This window comes from Oxyura jamaicensis, chromosome 1, assembly GCF_011077185.1.
Source record: "Oxyura jamaicensis isolate SHBP4307 breed ruddy duck chromosome 1, BPBGC_Ojam_1.0, whole genome shotgun sequence".
Taxonomy (NCBI): domain Eukaryota; kingdom Metazoa; phylum Chordata; class Aves; order Anseriformes; family Anatidae; genus Oxyura; species Oxyura jamaicensis.
In genome coordinates this window covers 196,976,812-197,000,076 of record NC_048893.1, presented here as the reverse complement: position 1 = coordinate 197,000,076, position 23,265 = coordinate 196,976,812, and the positions used below count along the sequence as shown (strand labels likewise).

At 40.5% G+C, this 23,265-nt stretch overlaps 1 protein-coding gene and 1 long non-coding RNA gene across 3 annotated transcripts in view; both read right to left on the bottom strand.

Moving 5' to 3' along the window:
* Positions 1-23,265, bottom strand: part of ME3 (malic enzyme 3) — a 121,532-nt gene that overhangs the window by 83,951 nt on the left and 14,316 nt on the right. The window contains exons 1-2 of one of the 2 annotated variants that reach the window (XM_035329389.1): positions 1,048-1,175; positions 581-665 (exon numbers count right to left, since the gene is read on the bottom strand). The exons of the other annotated variant lie outside the window; for it this stretch is intronic. Of the exons in view, the coding sequence (XP_035185280.1) occupies positions 581-665; positions 1,048-1,160 (198 nt within the window). The 5' untranslated portion in view covers positions 1,161-1,175. Of the gene's footprint in view, positions 1-580; positions 666-1,047; positions 1,176-23,265 lie in introns of those variants that run through there. 2 annotated transcript variants of the gene reach the window in all.
* On the bottom strand, positions 19,170-22,644 carry LOC118168805. The gene is made up of 2 exons (XR_004751804.1): positions 21,023-22,644; positions 19,170-20,364 (listed from the first exon to the last, which is right to left on the bottom strand). It is a non-coding gene; the product is annotated as an uncharacterized LOC118168805 (long non-coding RNA).

Genomic DNA, 23,265 nt, shown 5'->3' with positions numbered 1-23,265 from the left:
GGAGCCTGTCCCAGTGCCCGACCACCCTCTGGGTGCAGAACCTTTCCCTAACACCCAGCCTAACCCTCCCCTGTCCCAGCTCCATGCTGTTCCCTCGGGTCCTGTCGCTGTCCCCAGAGAGTAGAGCTCAGCACCTCAGAAAAGACTCGACCAAGGCTTACAACTCTGCTTCCCATCTTCTTCCCCTCATTCTCTCCTGTGGTCACCAACAAATCCCATGCCATTGGAGGAGTCAGCTTGGACACCACAAGGGAAATCCCAAGTGGATTTGCCTAGCTGCTTCCCAGGATGGACTCACAGAGCTGAGGCTCTCTCCAGGCACCCTCATCAACACACACTGCCCTTCAGAGAAGCAAACTGAAACCTGAGAGAGGTTTACTACCTCATTTGAGTCAAGCCTTATCAAAGGGTGCTGGCCCAAGCAAAACCAGAATCTGCTTTTACATCCCTCCCCTCCTCATTTACGACTGAGGATTTTATTTGGCTTGCAGATGCCTGTCTGCTTGTACTCTGTGTAAGAGAAGTTCCCTTGCCTGCCCATACCGATGTACAGCTGTGGTTCAGGACAGATTTCACTCACCAGCAGCACAGCAGGAATCTGATGACTGCATTTTTCTTTCCCAAATGGAAGACAATAGCTACCAAGTGTTTCTGCCGCTTTGAACCTTGCAGACAAACTGAGAAAAAAATCTCATTACTTGGGACATATTTTACCTCCTGCAAAGGGTGAAACAGGCCAAGTGCAGAGACAGCTAAGAAAAAGGCACCGAAAAAAAAAAAAAAAAAGAAAGAAAGAAAGAAAAGAAAAAAAAAAATCTACCCCACGCCTGTAAATTCACTCAAGCCTAAAGCATTACCCAGCATTTCCAGAGATCTCCCACTGTGGGGAGCTACAGACCACAGTGCCTCCAACTCACCCAGACTGAAAGAAAACGAGGAGGCTTCTTCATACAGCAGGTAAGAGCTGGATGTTAGGGTTTCCTCTTGGAGAATGTGTAACAAGTGCTGTGGTGAACAGGGAGTCAAAAGAGATGCAAACCCACATGCCAGAGCCAAACGAGTCTCCTGAGCAAGCTGCTGGTGCATCCAGTGTTGCATATCCTGCAGACAGCCTCAGGTAGCTGATGCCCTGGAGGAATGTCAGCTCTTTCCTTCTTCATAAGTACTCCTGGCTCTTTGTGTGCTGCTCCTGATAGCGGAATTCCCTTCCCGACCCCCAGCAGGTGATCGGTTTAGGCATGTGCCCTGAATGGCAGCCTGCTATTCCAGCCAAAACAGGCTTTTTTAAATCTTTCACATTGACACCAGGTCGTGAGCAATCACTAAGAAAAAATGTGCTTGCTTTAAGCTACTGCCTTAGTAGAAAAGCTCATAGCTATGAACAGATGACCCCTTTACACCTCGTAGAGAGCAACGAGAAAGAATAAGTAACTGCCAGAGGTACACTGGAATGAAGTGAGACAAAGTAGCACAAGGATTTCAGCATGAGCTGAATGCATAACAGACAGCTGAATGCAGACACGGCATTTAGGGTTCCCAACAAAAAGCCTTTACAGAAACGAGGGATGGTGAACACAGAAAGACTCAGCGGAGTGGCAGCAAGGCAGCCGTAAGTAGAAGATGTTGCTCTTTGCGATACCTCCAGGGCTGACAGGCATTTGAAGATTTAGCTGGAATATCCACTCACCTACAAGACTGTAGGGTGCACGACAACACTGACCTCTCAAAAGGTCAAATTCTTAATAAGCAGCAGAGGGAAGAAAGCACAAGAAACAACCTGTTTCTCAAATTCCAGGCAGGCCAATTTCGGCCCTGTCAGCGGCAGAGCTGTGTCCGCTGGTGCCAACCTCGGCCCTGCCTGGAGCTGGTGTTGGCTGAATTGGATCCAACAATTCCAAGGTTTTTTTTTTTGGTTCTCACCCTCTACCCCCAAACTGCTATCAGTTTTCTACCTTTTGGTCTACTAATAACAAAACAAAGACTCAGTGCAAAGAACACAGGCCAGATGAATGGAAGTTGCTCCATCTGATATAGATACTGATGGGAGTCCTCACTTTCTGTCAGAAAAGGCTGTTTAAGTTGGTTTGTTTAAATTCAGAAGGAATACACAAAGCATTCCCAGATACAGTTGCAAAGGCATTATGATCCCCATAGCTTACCAAGTTGCACAGGTAAGTACTGTTCTGCAGAAGGTTATACAAGTATAAAATCCTTCTTTCCAATATGTTCACTGTGTCTGCTGTATTTTCACAGCCAGTGTACATTTGTTGAAAATATGAGACCCTATGATTCAGCAGAAGCACTAATGCTATGCAACACACATAAAATGAGGCTGAATTTATATCAGCTCCTCCGTTCCATCTGCCCTACTGCCTCTCATGTCTATCGCCTACTCCTCCTATTTCAAAACCTCTCCTCTCCCTCTCTCTGCAGCTGATTCAGGTAGATTAGCTGGTGGCATCAACTTTCTGTTCTTTTAGGTGGTTCAGTTTATACAAGTCACAGAAACATGACCTAACGACAAAGCTGCATTTAAGTGTTTGCTCAGTACTTCAGAGAGAGTAAGCACCTAGAAGCAAAGAGGTTTTTTTCTAAACACCTGCAGAGCTTGGTGGACCACAGCACTGCAGCACCAAAACACTAGCCCTAAGCCTCTCTTAACCACTGTGGGAATGGCTTAGAGCTTTATTGAGTACATAGAACCTAAAATAGGGTAACTGCGTTCCTGGCAAGAGCTGAAGAGCTCCTAAGTAAACAGTTTCAGGGGAAAGTTGATGAAAGGAGGCAACAAACACACATTTCAAATCTCTGGACACTGCTGTCCATGTTTATGATAAGCTGCAGCAATTTCTTTTTTGCTCTCCTCTTCTACAGCCCTGCGTTCGGTTTCCTTGGCTACATTAGCATCACAGAAGATGCAGTAGGTATTTATCCGTAGGATGGCCTCGAAGTCAGGAGATACTAGCATAAAAGCACGCACAAACTTCTCATTAATTTCAGTAGAATTGAAATCATGCTGACATGAGGCCACAGTTTACATCTTGGTCTGGTTCTAACAAGTGCAAGTAGTTTTTCTTCCATAATTGTATACAGGCACATACACAGCTGTTGAAGTAGATGTGGATAGGAAATATGCTAACTGTAAAACTCTTTAAGAGAAAAAATGGTTGGTTAGTAGTCATCTCTCAACAGCAATAGGTATTTTAGCCTAGGTTTTTGATAAAAATTAGAGTATGAAGATATTAGAGATGTATTACTTTTTGTTGTTAAAGGAGTTAAACTTTCTCTGTCCTATACATTAAAACAAAACTAAAACAAACAAACAAAAAGAATGGATGGCAAATACAGTGGCAACACACAGATGAGACTGAATCTTCTAGATTCAGAGAGTGGCAGCTCACAGATGAGTGACTCTTCTAGATTTTAAAGTCTCTGTAGGAGCTGCCTTCCTGGAGATTCTGAGTGCTCCTCCAATATAAATGTAACATTCACAGTGTGTATCGAGCTTCTGTATTTTCATCTGCAAAAGGAAACAAACTGTGGAATTGGCAGAACATAATCTTCTTATGCCTTTAGCAGAACACACTCAAATGCAACAAAACAATCCATGGTTGCTGTAACAGCAAAATCCCCAAAGGAATACAAAGGGAGGGTGGGCAGATGGGGGGAGTAATTTAGGATGGGACTCAATGCCAAATCTGTCGGATATGTTACTATACTGCGTGTGAAGTCTGAAATGTTTGCAGCAAGCACCACACGATAAATCCAAAGACATATGAGCGCATTTAAACATCCTGGGTCTTCTGAAGGCTGTAAACAGGAAAAATCAGCTTAAAGCCAGAGAAGATATGGTAACAGAGGAACACAGTGCAGAGGATGTTACACAAGGTCAGCAAGGCTTGGAGGCTTGGAGAAGCCCAGCCCAGAAGCAGCATGGAGGAATGGTACCCTCCCAGAGCCTGGATGCAAAGGGAAGAAAAGATAAACATTTTTTACACTTATTTAATGCAGAGTTCCTTTTGGAAAAGTCTGAAACAAGAAGCCTAAAATAACAGACAAAGGAGGAAATATCATCCCATCTACAGGCCAAGTCTCACCCCAAAGCGACTTCATGGTCCTGCAGCTACCTCGGGTAACAGAGAAGACAGACAGCTCTTTGGCAAACCAGAAAGGTCAGCTGCTTTGCACCAAGACACGGACACTGAAAAGGAAGGATGTTTGCTAAATATTCCCTGCAAGTACGTTTTGTTATTATTTTCTTTTGCAGCTACTCACAGGACAGTACAATCACAATTTATGATTACCTTTATTCTATCTAACCTGATCTAGTGAAAGATGTCCCTGCCCGTGGCAGGGAGACTGGACTAGGTAATCTTGGGAGGTTCTTTCCAACCCAAACCATTCTATGATTCTATGAAGAATCTAATATGGCCAATCTAATTTTCATCTGGTAAAAAAGCTATCTCCCAGTGACTTGACAGTCACGGGGTACCTTTGGGAGTAGCAACTCATTAAACAGAGTGAAATGGCAAATACTCTCAGACATAAATTAACTAGTTCTTTAAAGCTCAAGATAAGCTTTATACCTGCCTGCAAACAGCTGCTTTAGGGACTGGTGAGACAACAAACGTCTTCAGGTCTCCTCAGTGAATGACAAACCATGGCCCAAAGGCAAACAGCAAGAGTCTGAAATCAGCTACTGACCCCGAAAACACTGTCTCATTCCATCATTCAGAAATTAATATGTTTAAACTAAATGTCCTGGGAAGAAAAAGTCATTTGAAGGACAATTTTAAAAGCACGTTTTTTCACAGCTTTGGGCTGGTTTTTAAATTACTTCCTAGGCATCTTATAAAAATACCCACAGAGGTAGTGCACTACCGAGTCTAAAAGTTGGTGTGTGCTTCAGAGACCTAAGGCTACTCAAGAGCCTCTACTAGTATTTTAATGACGAGCGCATTTCCCTGAGACAAGACAAACTTTGCCAACTGCAACCAACCTTTACATTCTGACTGCAAAATTTCATATTTTTTTTTCATTTTTCATGGTCTTCAAACATAAGCTTTGTAATTATTGTATTATTTACATCAACGCTTTAGTATATAAATTAAAATTAATCAGTTAAGCTCAGGATCTTGCCTAGCAGCATTTCCTGTTCAGTGATTCACATCAGCGTGGGCTGATCCTTATTGGAATGCCTGAAATCTTTAATTGTGTTGCACGTGAACACAACAGGCTCTTATGTTCATGGCAGTGATTTAACGTCCACTCGCCTTTAATGAAGTAAGTCTTTGAAGTGATCCACGGAGAAAAAGATAACAGTCCTAATACTTCGGACAATACGGCTTAAGGGAGTCCCTTTACTGATCAGCATAAGCCCCGATACTTCTACAACAACTCCCATAGCAAATAAATGTCAGCAACAGTTGGGCTTGTTTGGAAATGAGTTCTGCTCTCCTTCTGGCAACAAACAGCTAAGGGACCAGTTTTTTCTTGAAATAGTGGGCCTACTTCTCATCAACAGATTTTGATACCATTTACCAGCAACACCTGGAGCAACTCCACTAACATTAATAACATAAGAACAGGTAACATCAGGCTAAGTGAAAATATAGACTCTGGACTACAGACATTAAAAGTTTTGTGTCTATTTATACGAGATCCAAGCTTGGCCTGGTTGATCCAACTTGCGTGTATTCATAACAAGCAAGTAGGTACAATGCAGGAGATGAACAACGTGAACTTGGAAGAGAACGCACACTGAAATATTTTTGGCTGCTTCTAATCTCATCATCTCTTATTTACTCAGTGAATGCAAATTGCTTTAATATTATTTTTCCCTCAATACCCATAAACTTGAAAATGCCTTTACTCACTTAAGCACTTCCTTCTTTTCTGCCAGGTTTGTAACATCCTTTAGAAGAATACAAATGATCTGCAGGCTGTACCATATACCTGTATCAAAGAGCACAACTTTACTGTTGTTGCATTCCAATCGAAATAAACCCAAATCTGCTGCACTCTGGGAACTAAGACGGGCCATTTAATCAGTAGCGAGTATGGCCACAGGCTCCTGAACTGGAACTACATTATTTCTGGCCAGTTTTCTACCATGAGCAGGTAAACTCCAGTCTCCCTAGACCCATTTGTTTAAATACAATGTGTGTCTACCAAAAAAAAAGGTCATACACCCAGATATTCAGTTAGTGAGAATATTCAACTGGAAATCTGGAAAATCCAGAAAGAAAAGTCTTCTTGAATATTATCAATAGCAGAACCATGGTAATTCTTCCATCAGCACCTGCACTCTCCTGATCCACTCCAGTTTGTCATCCCCTTGTAAGAGCAGTAATCTGGTGTGCAGGGGATCCAAATTAATTTTTCTAGATATGACAAAAATTCCCCGATGAGGCACTTCGACCAAATTCAAAATTGTCATTAATTTTGAGTGCCTATTTTGACACACTCTGTGTCTGAATTTTAGATGCTTTTCAGGAAGCTCAGAAGATGGCAAGGACTTCAAAACCAAACTGAAAACAGAAAGACCAAAACCAAACAAATAAACACACCCCATGTCAATTTAGGGGCATGGAAAACTTGTGACATTTTCATCTCCCTGCTATAATTCCAGGGGGAGTTCTTCCAAGAAATAATCCATGAAATTTTTATTCTACATTTCACAGATGCTGGGAAAACAAAAGTTATCTTTGCCCATCCTTTCCATGTCACTCACAATTCTGTCAACAGGATACTCCCAGTCAGGTCAATTGCTCCTTATGTGGAAGCCATTCTCCCCCCTGATATTCCTTACTGCCCTTCTCTGGACCTCTACCAGGCATCCCTTTGTGCAGGGCATTTATGAGCAAGCAGAGCAGGCCAGATCTCAGCACAGATCCCTCCATAACTTCACTGCAAACTTCCCTTCATTCACCCCAAGACATCGTTCCTTATTTTGTTAATTACTAGCATATAGACACATGGATCTTTCCTCCTCTATCGCTGCTGCTTTGTCTCCTAAAAAATCTTTGTGGAGGGCAGCATCAAAAATCTATCAAAATCCAAGTAGACTGTATCAACCAAACCACATTTCCCAGCTTGTTTGTGATCCCTTCAGTGATTTACAAACCATGCGGTTTTCTAAAGGAAACTTTTAGAGATGCCATATGGACTCTTCCCCAGCAGATTTTATTTGTCCAAACATCTACTCATTCCATCATTTATTAGATAGTCCCTGCTGATTTGCTGATGCAGGTGTTGCAGGCCTGTAGCTCCCCATATTCCCTTGGAATCTTTTTACAATGGGCATCTGTTGTCTTCAGATACTGAGGAAGTTTTAAGTGGCAATAAGTATTACTGTAAGCAATGCAGCTACTTAATCCTAAATTTCCCTACAGCTCACAGTTGAACACCACTGTGATTGCAGTATCTGCTGTATCATAACTTCTTCCATAGTAACTTCAATGTTGGACATATTCTCTCTTGAATTTACCCCAGAAAACTCTACAGCACCTGTTTCTCACCTGTTTCCTCTATAATGAATAGCAGTAAAAATAATTCAATTGGCTTCCCTGCAGTTGGGTGCCTATCATCTCCAACAGCTTCTTTTTATACTGAGGTTGTCAACTGACCCTAAAGACTCTCGGGCTGGCTTTTGCTCTTGAGATGTTTGAAGAATTTTGTACTAGCTTTGAATCCTTTAGCTAATTGTTCCTTTTTTTTTTTTTGCCTTTTTTTTTTTTTTTTTTTTGCTTTACATTTGTGTATCTCTTCTGCAAGATATTACGATCTATTCCATTTTTATTCTTTGGATACAATTTCAGCTTTTCAAAGACTGCTTTCCCATCTTTTCATAACCTAAGTTACTTTGCTGTTCAGCCGTACCTGCTGCCTTTGACCATTTCCCAAACATTTCTTAAGAGGTGATTCATACCAGTGATTCCGGTGTGGTAGAGTTCAGCATCCCCAGACCTCCTGTAAGGATTTACTTCTCTTAAAAGCCCTTTTTGACATCCTTTTATCAATTTTCCTCACACACATAGTTAATCTTATAAAGGCTGAGTACAACTGTGACATGCTCAACTGTGGGTTTTATCTTTGTAATGACGCTGGATCTGAAATACCTCATAGTCACTGGTACTGAGCAGCACTAAAACTGCAAACTTTTCAGCCTGACCTGGCGCATTACTTACTGCCAAGCAAGGAACTGTATTTTCTTTTGTAGGGTACCTTGATATGCATGAAACAATCACTGGTAGCATCTCTACATTTAATCTCTGGACCAACGTTAGACAATACATGAACTAACTGATGTGGGGGTAACTGGAATCTCCACATAAAAATAGTATTTTCTTCCCCTGTGATCTCAGTATGTGCAGACACGGTCCCAGTCCTAGCAGAAGAGCAAATTACAAGGACCAAATATTCTCTTTTTCCCATTTAAACATGAAATTTCAATTCACGTTGTCTAGAATCCCTGACAACTCGTGCTACCTAGCCTGATCTTTAAAATATTTTGTGGGGTTAGCCTTTATTATTTTTTTGGGATGAGGTCAAACACCACAAATTTACGTCCAGACTTGATTATACCATGAATTAAGCCTTTCCAGGTGGCAGGTGATATCTAAGTGCTGGAAGCACAGTTCTGCTCTCTCCCATGTCTAAAATAGGCTACTGACAGGTCTTCCTGATGACCTTGTAAGGAAACAAGTCCCTTATTTACAAATCATTTTAGAGTAAAAACAAGGAAAAGGAGTCTGAAAAATTGCTGGAAAATACAGATTCGGTTTGGTTTAAAAATGCAATTTGTAAGCATTTTAACTGGAATAGAAATGGAGAAATGAAACAATTCTCCTTGGCAGAGATTTAAACAAAATATGCCTTCTGCCAAAAGTTGTAGTTTAGTTCTGGTCTCATTTGAAAAATAAACATCACAGAGGATTAAAGTCCTCCATTTTATATCCCTTAAACACCAACAAAGCATAAATGTCAAGCTAAATAAAAAGGAATTAACCTTTTAATAGTTAGACTTCAATGGCTAGAAATAAGTCTTCAAGCCCCTGAGCTCACGGCCTCAAGCACAAGGACATACCTGCTCTTCTTGCTTTGTTTTTTTGATACCAGGTTTTGTTGCTGTTTTCTTGTTTTGTGTTTGTTTGTTTAAATAAGAAAAATGCCCAACACCAGACAAAAAACAAGTTTTTACTGTTGCCAGATGCAGCAGGCTTTGCAAGGTGACCCAAATCATGCACGCCAGCCTTCCCCATCCTGCACTGACACTCACTGACCATGGCTCTGCATTGTTCTTCACCAAAGCCAGGAGCCTCCTGATCCTACATCGCTCCCTCTCCCACCTCCTGCTGTGGAACATGTCTCTCGCTATCTGAATTATCACAACAGGACCCCAGGTCACATATGCTGTACAACTCTAGACAACATAATAATGGAACACACTTATTTTAGGAAATTTCCATGCACATATTCACATTCTGCCTCATTTTTTTCCTCAGATGGATTACTAAAAATCTCAATTGGCTGGGTTCAGTGAGTTTATCTTTACCTGCAGGGCCCTTGGAGGAGGCTGAATTTTTTGTTTAAAATTTATTCCCTCCTCTCTTTTATGTCTTTCTAAAAAGATGTGTAAGTTCCTTCCTCCTTCCACATTTTATACACCCTTTTCATTGTTCTAGCTTCTTAAGTTTGAGCTATCAAAATAAAAAACTCTGCAATGTGGTAACGAAGAAGAGCAAGGAACAGCAAAGCACAGCAGGTAGCTCAGGTAGCTGGGTTTTTATTGTACTTAGTGACAAAAAGTATAACTTTCTAAAAAAGATTAGTAAATTAAATAAAAGCTAGAGCATTTGAAAGTCTCATTTTAACTGAAAACTGGAAAACTTTGAAGAAAAGCTTGTCACTGAAAATTTTTGAAACAGATTTTTTTAAAGGCAAAAAGTTTTAAAGAGGAAAAATAAATAAGGAAATGAACCCCCAAAACTCAGCTCTCACCTTAGAACTGAATGGGTATTTCCAGCTGTTTCTGTTCCCAAAGACATGGGCTGACTGCTTGCCCAGCTCTACCAGTCCTACTGGAAAAGATGATGAACAATTCTCAGAGGGCTTCAGGACAAATTCCTATTCTTGTGCTCCACCACAAATCAACAGAAAGCCACAGAAAGAATTCCAGGTTGAATTCCCTGGCTGCAAGTGGGATGAATTATGGCAACCACAAAACAGGCACCAACTACAGCCTGAAGGACAATAAAACAAAACAAAAACCAGAAAACCCAACCACGGTGACAAACAGCCAAGACAGATGAAACCACTTCTTGGAGGTTCTTGGACGAAGAAGCTTGAAAGCACACAAGGAGGGCTGCTTAGTCATCTGGGATGCAAAACCTGACAGATGAATGTAACAAAGGATGCAGTCAGGAAACAAAAAATGTATTTTAGAGATGAAGTTGGAGAGTGCCTTACCGGAGCAGCATGTCTCCAGGCAGCAGCTGGGTACTGCTGGTTGTTCTGGTCCATGCAGATGTTTTTATGGACACTGCTGCTGTGAGGAAGATGCTGAAGGCCAACAGCACAGTCAGCCCAGCTCTACTCCAGCCCACAGGACACCCTCATATGTCATCTCCAGTATTTAAGTGTCATAAACCTCCCCACAATATTGAATGAAGCAACAGGGCTTTCTTTCCCATTTTTTTTCCCGTGGTTCTAGCTTTCCATTTTATTTTCTTTCACATTCTCTGCACAACCAAAGCCAGTAGGAGAGGGCTCAGGGACACCCCTCAGTGAAGCCAGAAAAGGAGTGCCAGGAAGATCAAGTGCATGGAGTGGGAGCTTACATACATAAGCATACATGAGCTTTCGGGTTGGCCCCCATAGCTCCACATCGGTGTCTGTCACATCACAGGGAGCTCCTAAGGCTCATCTGTACAGTTTTACTACCACGGTATTGCTTACTCGTTGAAAAAGCTATTTGCATTGAAATTCTAACATATCCATTTATTAAATATGTTCTGAAGCTGTGGAATATGTGCTTATGTGATCCACTTGAAGTTACAGCTTCGGTTTATAGACGTAATTTCCATTGCAGAGTTGTTTACATTAGAATTCTTATTTTCTTATGAAGTGAGAAAATTGACTTCATATAAGTGCACATTTCAAATTCATTTTCTAGCTATACTCCAACACACCAGGGCTTTCCACTATCAATTCTCCATTCTCTCTATTCACAAAATTTTCTACTCATTTACTATATGAATTTAAGCAATTGGTTGAGAACAAATTACTTTTAAAAAATCATTGATTTTAGATGCACTAATTTTTGTTGATCATCTTGTGGGGATACAGGAGGCGGCTGGTTTTGGTTGCTGGTTTTTTGTTTTGGTTTGTTTTTTTAACCTCAATGTGACTCAAAATTAATCCGCTTCAAAGGGAACCCATATCTTCTAACTCTTAGCATTGTCCTCTCCCCACACACACTGGAGAAAATGGTTTTGACATTCTGGAGGCATTAACATCTGGACATAATTCATGTACTAGATAAAGAAGAAAACTTAATAATAAAGAAGAGATATCCACCCTACCTAGCTAGCCCTAGTAAGTGGTCCTTAAATCTGAGAAACCATATTAGGCACTGTCCTACAGCAGAGTCTTTATCCCACGACCATGAGGCCTTCATCAATGCTGCCTCCATCCCATCATCATCGCAGGCTCTGAGATTCTCTAGTAATGTCTCTTAAGAAGCTGCTGGAAATTGTGGGTCTCCTGGAGTGACACAGAAATCTGCAGTTATACAGTCTCTTCTAACAGAAGAACAAGGAGGTATGACACAATACCACCAAAGTGCAGGTTCCAAGTAAAATGAGACATTTCTTTCTACAACAAGCAGTCGCCTTAAGGAATGCCTTGTCTTCTATAATACTTCTTTTAATATGGAGTTTTAAAACATTTAACAAATTTACAGAAAAAAAAAATCCATCAAAAGCTATTAAACACAATGGTACCAACTTTAAGCTAGGAGGTCCATGAGCTACCAACTGCTGGAGACAGCAAGCAATGCTGTAAGTACTACTACTCTCTTGCCTTCCCTATTATTCACTGAGTATCTGCTGTAGACCATTGTAAGAACAGTGTGCTAGAATTAATGGTCTAGTGTAATTCAAGCCACGTAGACACATCCAAGCAGCAAAATTATCTAACTACCTGAGACACAAGAGCAGGCAGCAGACAAAGAGCCATTTTGCTGGTAGAACAGAAAGAAACCCCAAGCCCATTCAGATTTCTCATGTTTTTTTCATACTGTTTCTTGCTGTGAGGCTCTCCACAGGCATCTTTAGCACTGATGCTCCCAGGCCAATTCATTGCAGCCGCGAGGTATGTGCCAGGAGATCTTACCACAGTTTGTGCAGAAACTGGAATTCTGTAACTACCAAATAGTGGTTTGTAACAAGATCCCCTAAAAAGGCAAAAGTATGTTCTAGTAGTTTATAAAGCACTGAAACAGCATTGGGAATGACTCAGGCAGCTGCACATCACTGAATTGGTTCTTAACACCAACACAAGGTTGCACTTTCTCTACAGTAAACTTTGCACTGTTTACACCGAGGTACTTACGATTCAGGGGGAACTGGATTTCTAATAGCAGAGAACTGTGAATGAAGTAGTGGAATCTCTGAGATTTCTTCACTTTCACATTTTTCCTTTCCAGGCTGTGGAACAGGGGAAAACAAATCAAAGGGTGGGTGGAAGGAGGACATAATAGAGTCAGCCTGACCAGCCAAACCCTGCTGACAGAGCCAAGTATCATCTAGCATCAGTTATTGGCCAAAAATCCCCACTCTGACTTGAGTATGTTTTGTAATTGAAATGCACGTATTTCCAGCCACAACAGCTAGGCAAAAATGCTGAAATCAGCCTAAGTGTGGTACAGGTAGGGCTATGGAGACAGCACCCTGAGCACAGCGGCACGAGTATGGCTGGCTTTGGATGAACAGGCTGTAAAGTAATGATGAGAGGGTGTGTGCAATTTGAAACTGGATATAACACCACTGTTAATGCAAGGCTATCCAGAAAGAAACTTTACTTTATAGAAAGCAGGGTAAAAAAGCAGTTTCATCATTCAGAGGTTTTTGTGCTATTTTTTTTTTTCTATGTACACACAAGGAGAACACCTAAAAAGATGAGTATGTCTCAAACTTCTGCTGGGGGGACCTCTGCCCACAGGAGGCTTTCAAAAACAGGCTGAGGAGCCTAGCAAGGCACAAGCATCCTTTGGAAAAACAGCATAAAAGCTATCCCTCCCCTGCACTACTAACATGTTTACATGTAGGCCGCTAACAGCATTTATAGAATTTATGCATGTTTTCCTCAGATAAACAGTCAAGACAAAACTGGTGTCGTACAGTCCCAGGAAGCTAGGAACTAAAATGCAACGCCTCTCAAAAAATGTTTAATCCATCTAAACTGAATGCCCTTCTGAAGTGCTGAAGTGTAACACAACAAGCATGTGTCATTCACGCCCACGCCACATCTGTCCGAACCCCTCCACAGACACCTCACAGCGCTTCTGAACTCAGTCGTGCTAGGCGTGAGACAGCTGGCTTCTTGTGGTGATTTAACCAACAAGATGGCTCCAAAACATACCCCAAACATCCTTTTCTCTTGTTATACAGAAATACATTATTTATTTGTAGAAAGGAGACGTGATGGCACTCTACAAATTAGCAGAGCCCTGTCAGGGCTCAGAGATGCAAGAAATTCTTTCAAAACACGAACGCCCATGTAGAAAAGGTTGTCCCACAACACAGACAGGGGCCTGTGAACTGATACGATTGCAGAGGTTTATGCTCATGAATGAACATTTGCTTTTAGGGCAGAGTATGAGCAGCGAGGCCTGCAGATAGCCACTAGTGAGTGCAGCTCCAGCCCCTCAGGGCCCCTGAAGGCCCAGCCTGCCCGCCCAGCCCTGCTGAAGCTGATTCCCTCTGCAGTGTCCACACAGAGCATGAACCACCCTATATCACTGAAAAAGGGACAAATCGGAAGCAAGATAGACCTAATTTTCAAATTCCCTCTGAATTTGACTCATTAATTCATAATATTCCTGATTATTGAACATCAACAAAGATACTTCCCTTGACGAGTATCTTTTCTGGAAGGAAGATGAGCTACAATTTGAAACAGAAGTCATCACTTATTGTGGGGCTTGTGAAATACAACTTTTTGGAAGTCCATCAGAATACTTGCCCTGTATTTGGGACCTCTTCCACTCAGGTATCTCTAATGAAAGTCAGAAATGCAGTCAGAAAAAAAAAAAAAAAAAAAAAAAAAAGAACAAGCTTTTGGGGTCACAATGCTTTTTCAAATACTGGAAGTTTTTGTTGATTCTAGACCACTTAACCAAGCTATAATTTGTGGCTTTAATTCCTCATGATTCACCAACGTTGAGGTAAACCACAAAAAATACATTTTTTGAAGAATTCCTTCCAAATATGTGAGTGGGAAATCCCTGTTTGTTGCACATGGGCTTTTCAACTCTTTGACTCTTCTTTAGATCAGTGTAAAAATCAGCAAGCAGCTGCCACACAGACCGCACAGGATTCACACTGAAAAGGTACAGACACAGAGGTTTGTGGAAGCACAGTCGTGCTGACACCAAAGGGGTCAATGAACTTTTCCATATTTTAACCTTTTACCCACCATTTTACAAGACATTAAAGCAAGACACTGTAACACACACATACACACACACACACAAAAGGAAGAAAGCAATTGTTACTTTTTTTGTACACCCTATTCCAAAGAACAGAAACAGACATAACAGCACAACCACGGCACATCATCAGGGGCTGTAAGGTAATGTGAAGTGCATTTGCATTTTTGGATTTTGTCTAATAGAATTAGATACAGGTTCTAAAATCACAAAGAAATTCTACTTCTATCCTGAAGTGATTCATGCTGGGATTCATACACCAGTCCCTAACAAGTAACTATGTAACAGAATAAGTGAGCATCTGGGGTCATCATTTCCAAAAATTAATAATCAAAAAAAATAGTATGAAAAGTATCGGAGCTGAAAATTGAAATAATAAGGTGAAATGAAAGACAGTAAATCAGTCTCAGAAAATCCTTGTCTGTATTTTGAGACTTAATAAAAACTTTGCTAATGAGAAGTAAATTGTGTTTTTTAATATTGCAAGTAGAACTGCACTATTCATAAACAATATTAAAGACAACTGTAGGGAAATAGTTAAAAAACATACACAACAGCTGCTGACTATCAAAAGCAGTAATTACCAATACCACATTTTAACTGAAAACCCACGATATCTCCCAGTAACAGAATCAAAACTTTTGCAGCAGTCATTTATTGTACTGCTGATTCCTGGACGGCCATCTGGGAGCTACGATGTGTCATGGACCATACCCAGGGTGAGCAGACATGCTGTGTTGGAGGGTAAGAATTCAGCAGTACATACACTGGCCTCAGCAGCAAAGAATCGTCTTGGGTAGATTTTATTTGTTAGTACAGATACTGCCTATTTGTCTGCTGCATTTTATTTGGGGTTTCTTGAGTTCTTACTTAGGCAGGAATGCAGTACAACACAACATTCAAAGTAGCTCCATCCACACAAAGTGTTGACTGAAGTATTACCATGAGACAGGAATGAACCCATGCTGTAAAGCCTGTATTAAGGGATTGCAACCAGATTATGCATGCAAACATTTAATTATGTCATTGAGACTAGCTCTCGCAGCACGGCATGTCATCAGCTGTGGTTTTATATGAATGTCAGGATGCGTTTGTCAATTAATATTCTAAGGAAGGCTGCCAGTGATCACAACACAGTTGAGATCTGGCAGATTACCTGGATGTTGAGACAAGTAATCATCATATGTTTATTGCAGAGGTCAAGCTACGTCCTTCTTGGGTATCACACACACAAAACTCTGACCACTTTCAAATAGCTTATGGCTCCCACTCCCCCAAGAGTTTTTATGCTATTATTTACAATGCCTACCCTTTACAGTTATCAAAAGGTTACAAATGCCTCTTCTAACACCATCATACCCCCAAAACTTGATGTCTGATGAAGCATGGTGAAGATAAATATTTCCAAGGGAAAATCCTCAAATCAGACATTTTCCTCATGTCTTTCGAGATGGATCAGAAAGCTCCTAAATATTTCCAAGGGAAAATCTTTGATTCAAATCAGGCATTTTCCTTGTGTCTTTCTAGATGTACCAGAAAGTTTGGTAAATATGGCCAATTAAAGTACTGTTATGTTTGGGTTCAGTGAATGTGGCAAAAAGATTTAAAAAGTTTCTCTCTTCTTTCCTTAGCTGAAATGGTTGCCAGATGAATAGGAAATCTCTAAAATCCTAAATGTAACTGTAAATTCCCACCACATTTTAAGTTCTCAAAGGGCAAGAACAGGGAGTCTGATTAGAGCCAGTACTGCCGTATCTGAGAGATGAAGCTCTCATTTGTGGTTTCAGTTCTTAATGCCAGTTCATCGCCACTCCAGCTACTGCAGTGTGACCCGACCAAATCTCCTGTGTGAGGGAGACTGGAACAACAGACCCCGGTACCGTTAAGTGATTCTTTAGCACTTGCTAATCCAAGATAAATTAATCTTAACCAGGAGGATAGAAACCAGAGCACTGTTAGCATTAGCAGACAATCTCCTTTTTAATGTTGAATTGAAAGAAATAGCTGTGCTAAATCCATCAGATACCACACATCAATGTGTTGACCAAATATTTAAGTAATCCTATGATTAGTCTCAAATCCAGTCTTTTTGGAAATGTCAGGGGGGAAGCACTCAGCAATTACAGATTTGCCCATGGAACTGATGGACTCCAGAATATTACCTAAAGATGAGAAAAATTGTGCCCAGCTAACAGGAACTTTATATTTTGATATTTTTATATATGTGGAGAATATTCCAGTTCTGTTTTCAAGGGCTGTGGTTCAGCCCAGCGACTTGCTCAGGCTGCACAGCCTTATTGAACCCATAGTGAAGATGGCTCATTTCTACTGGTGATAATGATCAAGAGATTTGGAGGGAAGGGAGAAATAAACCTAAGAAATTATTAAAATGACGTGCAGTTTTGCAAGCATTTATCCTCATCATTATATTCTTAATGATTGAGCACAGCCATAAAGACTAATTTATAACAAAAAAATAACTTCAGTGCTAGAGCCCCAAACAAGTCTATATGTATTCATCCTACCTTTGCTCTCCTGAGATATATCAGTAAAGCATAAAAAATGATCCTCTCCTTGATTTCAGGATGGCACAAGACACCTGTACCCGTACCAATTTGTGAGAAGGGCTCTTGGCACAGAATGAAATGACCTAAACGGATCATCTTTGAATAAACAAAGCACACTGTGCCTCAGCTACAGGGTATTTTGCATTTGAAAACCATGCAGACTTCAATCCCTTCCCTCCTGTACAGCATTAGTTTTGCTGTTCCACATTCTGAGAGGCTTACTTTTATTTAAAGATGTATAGCAGTAACCTCACTGGAAACAAAAATAACGTATACAAGATTTCAGAAACAGAAATCCACCTAATTCTACAATGTTTTCTAAGTGCTGCTATAAAGCCAGGGTCAAGGCTTGTTTTACTGCCTGTCCATCCTGTTTACCCCTCAAAGGCATGTAGGGAACATTTCCAGGGTGACCAGGCTGCTATGACTGGGGAAAGGTCCCAGGTACATCTGCTCAAGGATCATTGAATTTCACAAATAATCTGAAGTTGGGTAGCTTACCAGAATAAATAGATAGAAGCAGGACCTGGGAGTGCTCCAAGTCAGCTCAAGTCCAGCACAGATAAAGGCATTACACCAAAGGGCTTTTGGCATCACTCTCTTCATTTTACTGTAAGAGATTTTTACTTCGCATCTTCTTATCTTACCTTCTCATCTTATCTTCTTATTGTAAAAAACAGTAATAATTCCTACTGTTATCTTCAAATGCCTGTTTCTCAGTGTATCTTATTCAAAATAAGATTATATTAATAACACAAAATGTTTCAGACTTCTCCCAGAAGTGTTACAGACTACTCACAGAAGGTATATTCAACCTTGAAGCCGTGGCTGCACTTCCCCAAGCATTTCCATCCAAGATCTACATTCAACATTCATAGAAGGAGAGCTCTACAAAAGATGGCTTGTGCAAATGTATCTGGAACGTACTGTTCTGAAGTCAGCATTTGAAAGCTAGTATTGCTTCACAGAGATGTTTTTAATTGTAAAATATAGAAATGCACAAAATAATGGGCTAATACAAGGTATACAAAGTAGACATTTCCAACAGCAGGATACAAGAACAGGAACGTGGCTTAATGGCTGGTAAGAAACACCATAAACTGATGCCCACTGAATGAATTGCTAATATGACAAGACATATTCAATCTCTTAACCTCACTGTTTAATGGAAGATAAGGATATGCCCTGGAATATTCTTTAGAAGTCATCAGTGCTAAGAGGTCAGAGTGATTTTAGCATGATGCTGAAGACACTGATGCTTTGCAGATGGCCATAGCAATGCCTCTTCCTGCAAGAGGATCAGGTTTTAATTTCAGAGAACAGCAGGGGTGAATTAGGACTACACAGAATAAAAAGGCCAGATTCTGCCAAAAAAATGGTCTATGCACAGCCATGTGCTTGCTTATGAAAAAAAAAAAAAAGCAGTTTTGAACAAATTTTGCATAAAGTTCTACTTTGATGAGCATCCAAATTATATTAAAATTGCCCAAATCCTATGCTGTTGGAGAACTATATTTTATACCTATCAAAATCTTCCTGCAGAATAAAAGGTTGTGATAAGTACAGAGGAACGCCACTGCAATTATACATTTTAAATTAGCTTTCTATTACACACAAGAATATAGAATCATCTACTCCCTATTCCATTATGCTGTCCTCTATAAAAATTTCTACATAAATGCTGCCCTGATGCTTCTCCAGGTTCCCCCTCTCCTCCCATCAGAAGAAAGCAGCTCTGCAAATCTCAAGGTTACCTGAGTAACTTAAAGACATGAAAAACTACTTTTTTCCAAAACCCACCAACTTCTAAACCACTTTTTTCATGGAACAGCATTTCTAAGACTCAGCATGAAGCAAACATTGTGTGTGGTTTTTTGTTGTTGTTGTTGTTTTTGTCCTCAATGAAAATCCATGCCTTTGAGTATTTTTACACAGACCAGGTCATCCATGTTCACATCATTTGCAAATCTCTCCACCACTGAATTTTCCCACCAGATCTCAGAAGAATTTGTGAGCTTTGCGTGCCATCCTGAACATGCTGTCAGGAATAAACCTTCCTATACCCCACTTCCTGACTGTAAGCATTGCATCTAAGGTCCTACAGGAACAACAAAAAAATATTTCCACAGTGTTGCTTATCTCAGCTTTCTTTTCAAGCAATACACAGCCTTCTTGGTTGTGAATGGCCTGCTATCCAGAAAAGAGAGAAACTTTGCCATGGTTCTAATTCCTTGTGTCATGCTTTACAGGCAATCCTCACCATGTTCTTTCTTATTTCTACTTTTGCTTGGTTTCCCCAACTTCCCAAACCAAGGGAACTGGGACAAAGTAATGGTGAACCAGAAGAGCAAACGTATCAAAATACTAACTTTTGCACCAAGACAAGATGAAACAGAATTTATCATCTAACTACTTATGGGTTATTGCACTTCTACAGAGGAAGAAAGGTTTGTGCTCCATGGCTTAGGGGCAGACCCCAGCTCCAAACACCCTCCATGTGTCTTTTTCATCAGTCGTACCTTAGTCAAACTGCTTGGTTACTGCATGGTGCATGAGAAGGACAGCTCAAACTGCTGTGCTTGCATGAGAATGCAAGGTAAGACCAATATTAAAACAAGGATCTGTCATACTGCTTCAGGCCTAACTGTCTTCATTTCTTTTTCATCCATTACTCTTCTGAATTAGAAGAAAAAAGTGAATCAACGAAAATAAATTCATGTCACTTCAACAGTGCAAAGCTGAGAGTAAATTTATAGCACTCAGACGTTTTAATACCTGAAGTGACTGTCACTTTGCACAGTATTTATTACTTGTTTTTATTTAATAAAGCAAACATCAACTGAAGACATTATAAGCTGTCTGAAGCTCATTCTATAAGTTTAGTTTGCTTTAGCAGTTGTTTTCTTCTGTCTGGGACTCACTAATATAGAGACGTTATTGTTTATTTTTCTTCTCTCCCCTCTGAATGCAGAGCAGAAGTGAGTTGTCCTTTGTTCCCACACCAGCTGTGCTCCCGTAGCGCCTCTCCTCAGACAGACTTTGGCCAGAAGACACTCAAGTATAGAGTCTTACAGCAGTGGGATACTAAATCAAAACTGTATGCTCCATTTCAGCAAAGCACTTTCTGAAACAGTATGAAGCCAACAAGACAACAACTCCAAATACTTTACTGCAAAGGGCTGCAATTACTCATTTGTTTCCCATCAAATTCAATCTGCTTTGGATCTGGTCCTAGACGTTTGCTGGAAGGTGTCATTAAATAAAATGACAGGCAAATCAGGCCAATAATCTCTTGATTTCTAAGAAATCGCTGGCTGTAGGCTGCCCAGTAAGATGCTCAAGCAGCAGGAAGAGGCAGACCACGCATCACACCCAGATCTCTGTCCCACTAGCTCTAAGCACTCACCTATGTTTTTTTCTCCTTAAATTATTACTTTAATTATGTAGACAAGGTAATTACACCAAATTTACAGGTGTTGGTGCCTGTAATACACACGGTGACTGCAGGTTTTGAACTGTCACAGTATACAGACAAATTTTAAGCAATTAACTAAGCATATTAATGGGAAAAAATGAAACAAATTCTGGTAAACAGAATTAGAAAATCTTCCTAAAACAGCTGCTTACGAGTGTTTGTTTTCTTTGCATGTAACTTTTGGGAAATATTTCACAAAATGCCTTATAATTTATAAAATGATGCCTATTTGGTGTCAGGGAGGGGACATACCAGTTGATATGTCACCTGTGCTTCTAACATGCTGGGGCTGAGATCATTGCTGGTAGAGACTAAAGGTGCTCTGACAGGGCAGCTGAGCAAACAGGTATGTTGGCTGCATGGTTAAGGAATTGATTTTGAGAGACTTGTGCTCACTTACTTGGTCTGCCACAAACACCCCACGTTACCTTGGGCAAACTGCACTCAGTTCCTCACTTAAGTGAGAATAAATGCATTTCCCACAGGAAAGTGCTCCAAAACTAAATGAGATTGTAGAAATATAAGGCTCCAACACGATGCCCCTGACTCCTCTATCCTTTCTCGTACGTATACCAGACTGATTCTCAGACTGCCTTCGATAACTATTTGAAAACAAATGCATCAGAGCTCAAAATTGGCAAAATTTAATGCAGCAAATGCGTTAGGACTCCGGTAACTTGAACGTCAATGCCTCAGTGAATCTCACTAAGGAAAAGTAGAAGCTGAATGACACATAGCTTGAAAGTCATGTCATATACTGAATGCCTCCAAGAATGAGGAAAAAGAAAAAAAATAAAAATAAACCACGAGTTCTTCTTCACATTCATTTCATTTCCCCACACACACATCTTGATGGTCAAATGTAGTAGCTCCTACGTTTTACCACAATCTGGCAACAATAGCCAAGGATGATACATCTAACCACAGTCTCACTGGAGTGAAAAAGCACTCTCTGTTTCCACTTCATGCTCAAGTTGCAGAAAATTCTAAGTTTAAGTGGTTCATTCTTGATAATGAAGGTGTTTCTTAACTTGTGGAGCAATAAATAAGTATATTTACAACTTCTTGTGTTGTTCCTTCATCTAATATTTGTGAGTTATCCAACACTTATATAGATCTCCTCTCTGAAGAATGGAATTTCAGATCTACTCTCTCACATTCCGTTATCTCAAGGCATACTCGTTATTTCCACCTAGATCTTTTATTGGGAGAAAAAAATACAAGGACTTTGCCCATTGCCCCAAGATTTCTGAAAGTCTAAAAGCCAGCTCAGAGCTACAGTTTTACACACAGAGTTAACGTGCAAGCGGACAGTAAATCCAATACATCCAAAAGACAATCTGCATCTCTGCATATGTACAGACTACATCCAAAGCAATGATGCAGGATGCCTGAAAATCCCAGATAAACGGCTACAGAGCATGTGTCAGTCAGCTCCGTAATTCCAAGATTCAAGTTATTCTCATGATCTGAACACGTCAGACCACTGCAAATGCACTGCCCAGAAGCAGCCTAAGTGTGCTGCAGATCCATGCAAAGGCACAGTAAAACCAGCACATGCTTGGCACATTGCTCTCACCATGGAGGTACTTTGTATTTATCTCAGAGAAATCCTGCATGCAAACGTAAGAACCTTGGAAAAAAACACAAACTCTTGATAGAAGAATGTAAGCTTTTGGTAAACAGAATATTTTACCTATTGTTTTCCAGCTGATACCTTTAAACTTTAAATTATACATTTATCATTAAAGTTAAAGGTATCCTAGAAAGGTGTCTGATTCCCACCCTTTTGTGCTTGCACAGTATCTATTACTACAGCGTGTGCACAGCACTGAGAATTTAATGGCATGCAATTAGGAGATACTTTCAATCCACTCTGAATGTGAAGCCAGGTAGTAATGTCTGCTTCTAATGTCTGCATCTGATGTCTGGTACTAATGTCAGTTAGGTACTAATGTCTGCATCGAGCTGGTGTCACTAAATTGGTGACAATCTTAGAATAAGGTTCAGCCTAAGAAGCTCATTTGCCTCGGGAAAAAGCTATACAAAAAAAGGAGGCATGAATAGCTTTTCTACAGATCAAGCTCAGTTTTTTCAGCCCTTTTGGAGCTTTGCACTAAGGATCCAGAGTCCTGTCCATTCCTCTCAGTCGCTGTGATAAAGCTCTCAATATGCAGCCTGCATAAATGAAATAAGAGAGATTTAAACATTATTCTCAGCAACAAACTTTCAGCAGTACTGTACTAAGATAAGAAAGTTATTGTACAGAAAAACTGCTACTAATCATGGATGGAGTTTGAGTGACTCTGGGTCTTAAGCTCCAAAGCTCTGATGCAACAGCAAGAAGTAGGAAAAAAAAATAAGAGAAATAATTTATAGAGTTTGTTCTAGTACAAACCAAACTGCAGCTGATGAAGAACCTGGGGCTTGGGGACCACAGGAGTGGATGTACATAGCCAATTTATGAAAGATGCATCAGTATCCATCACATGTCAAGGGGGTGACATTCA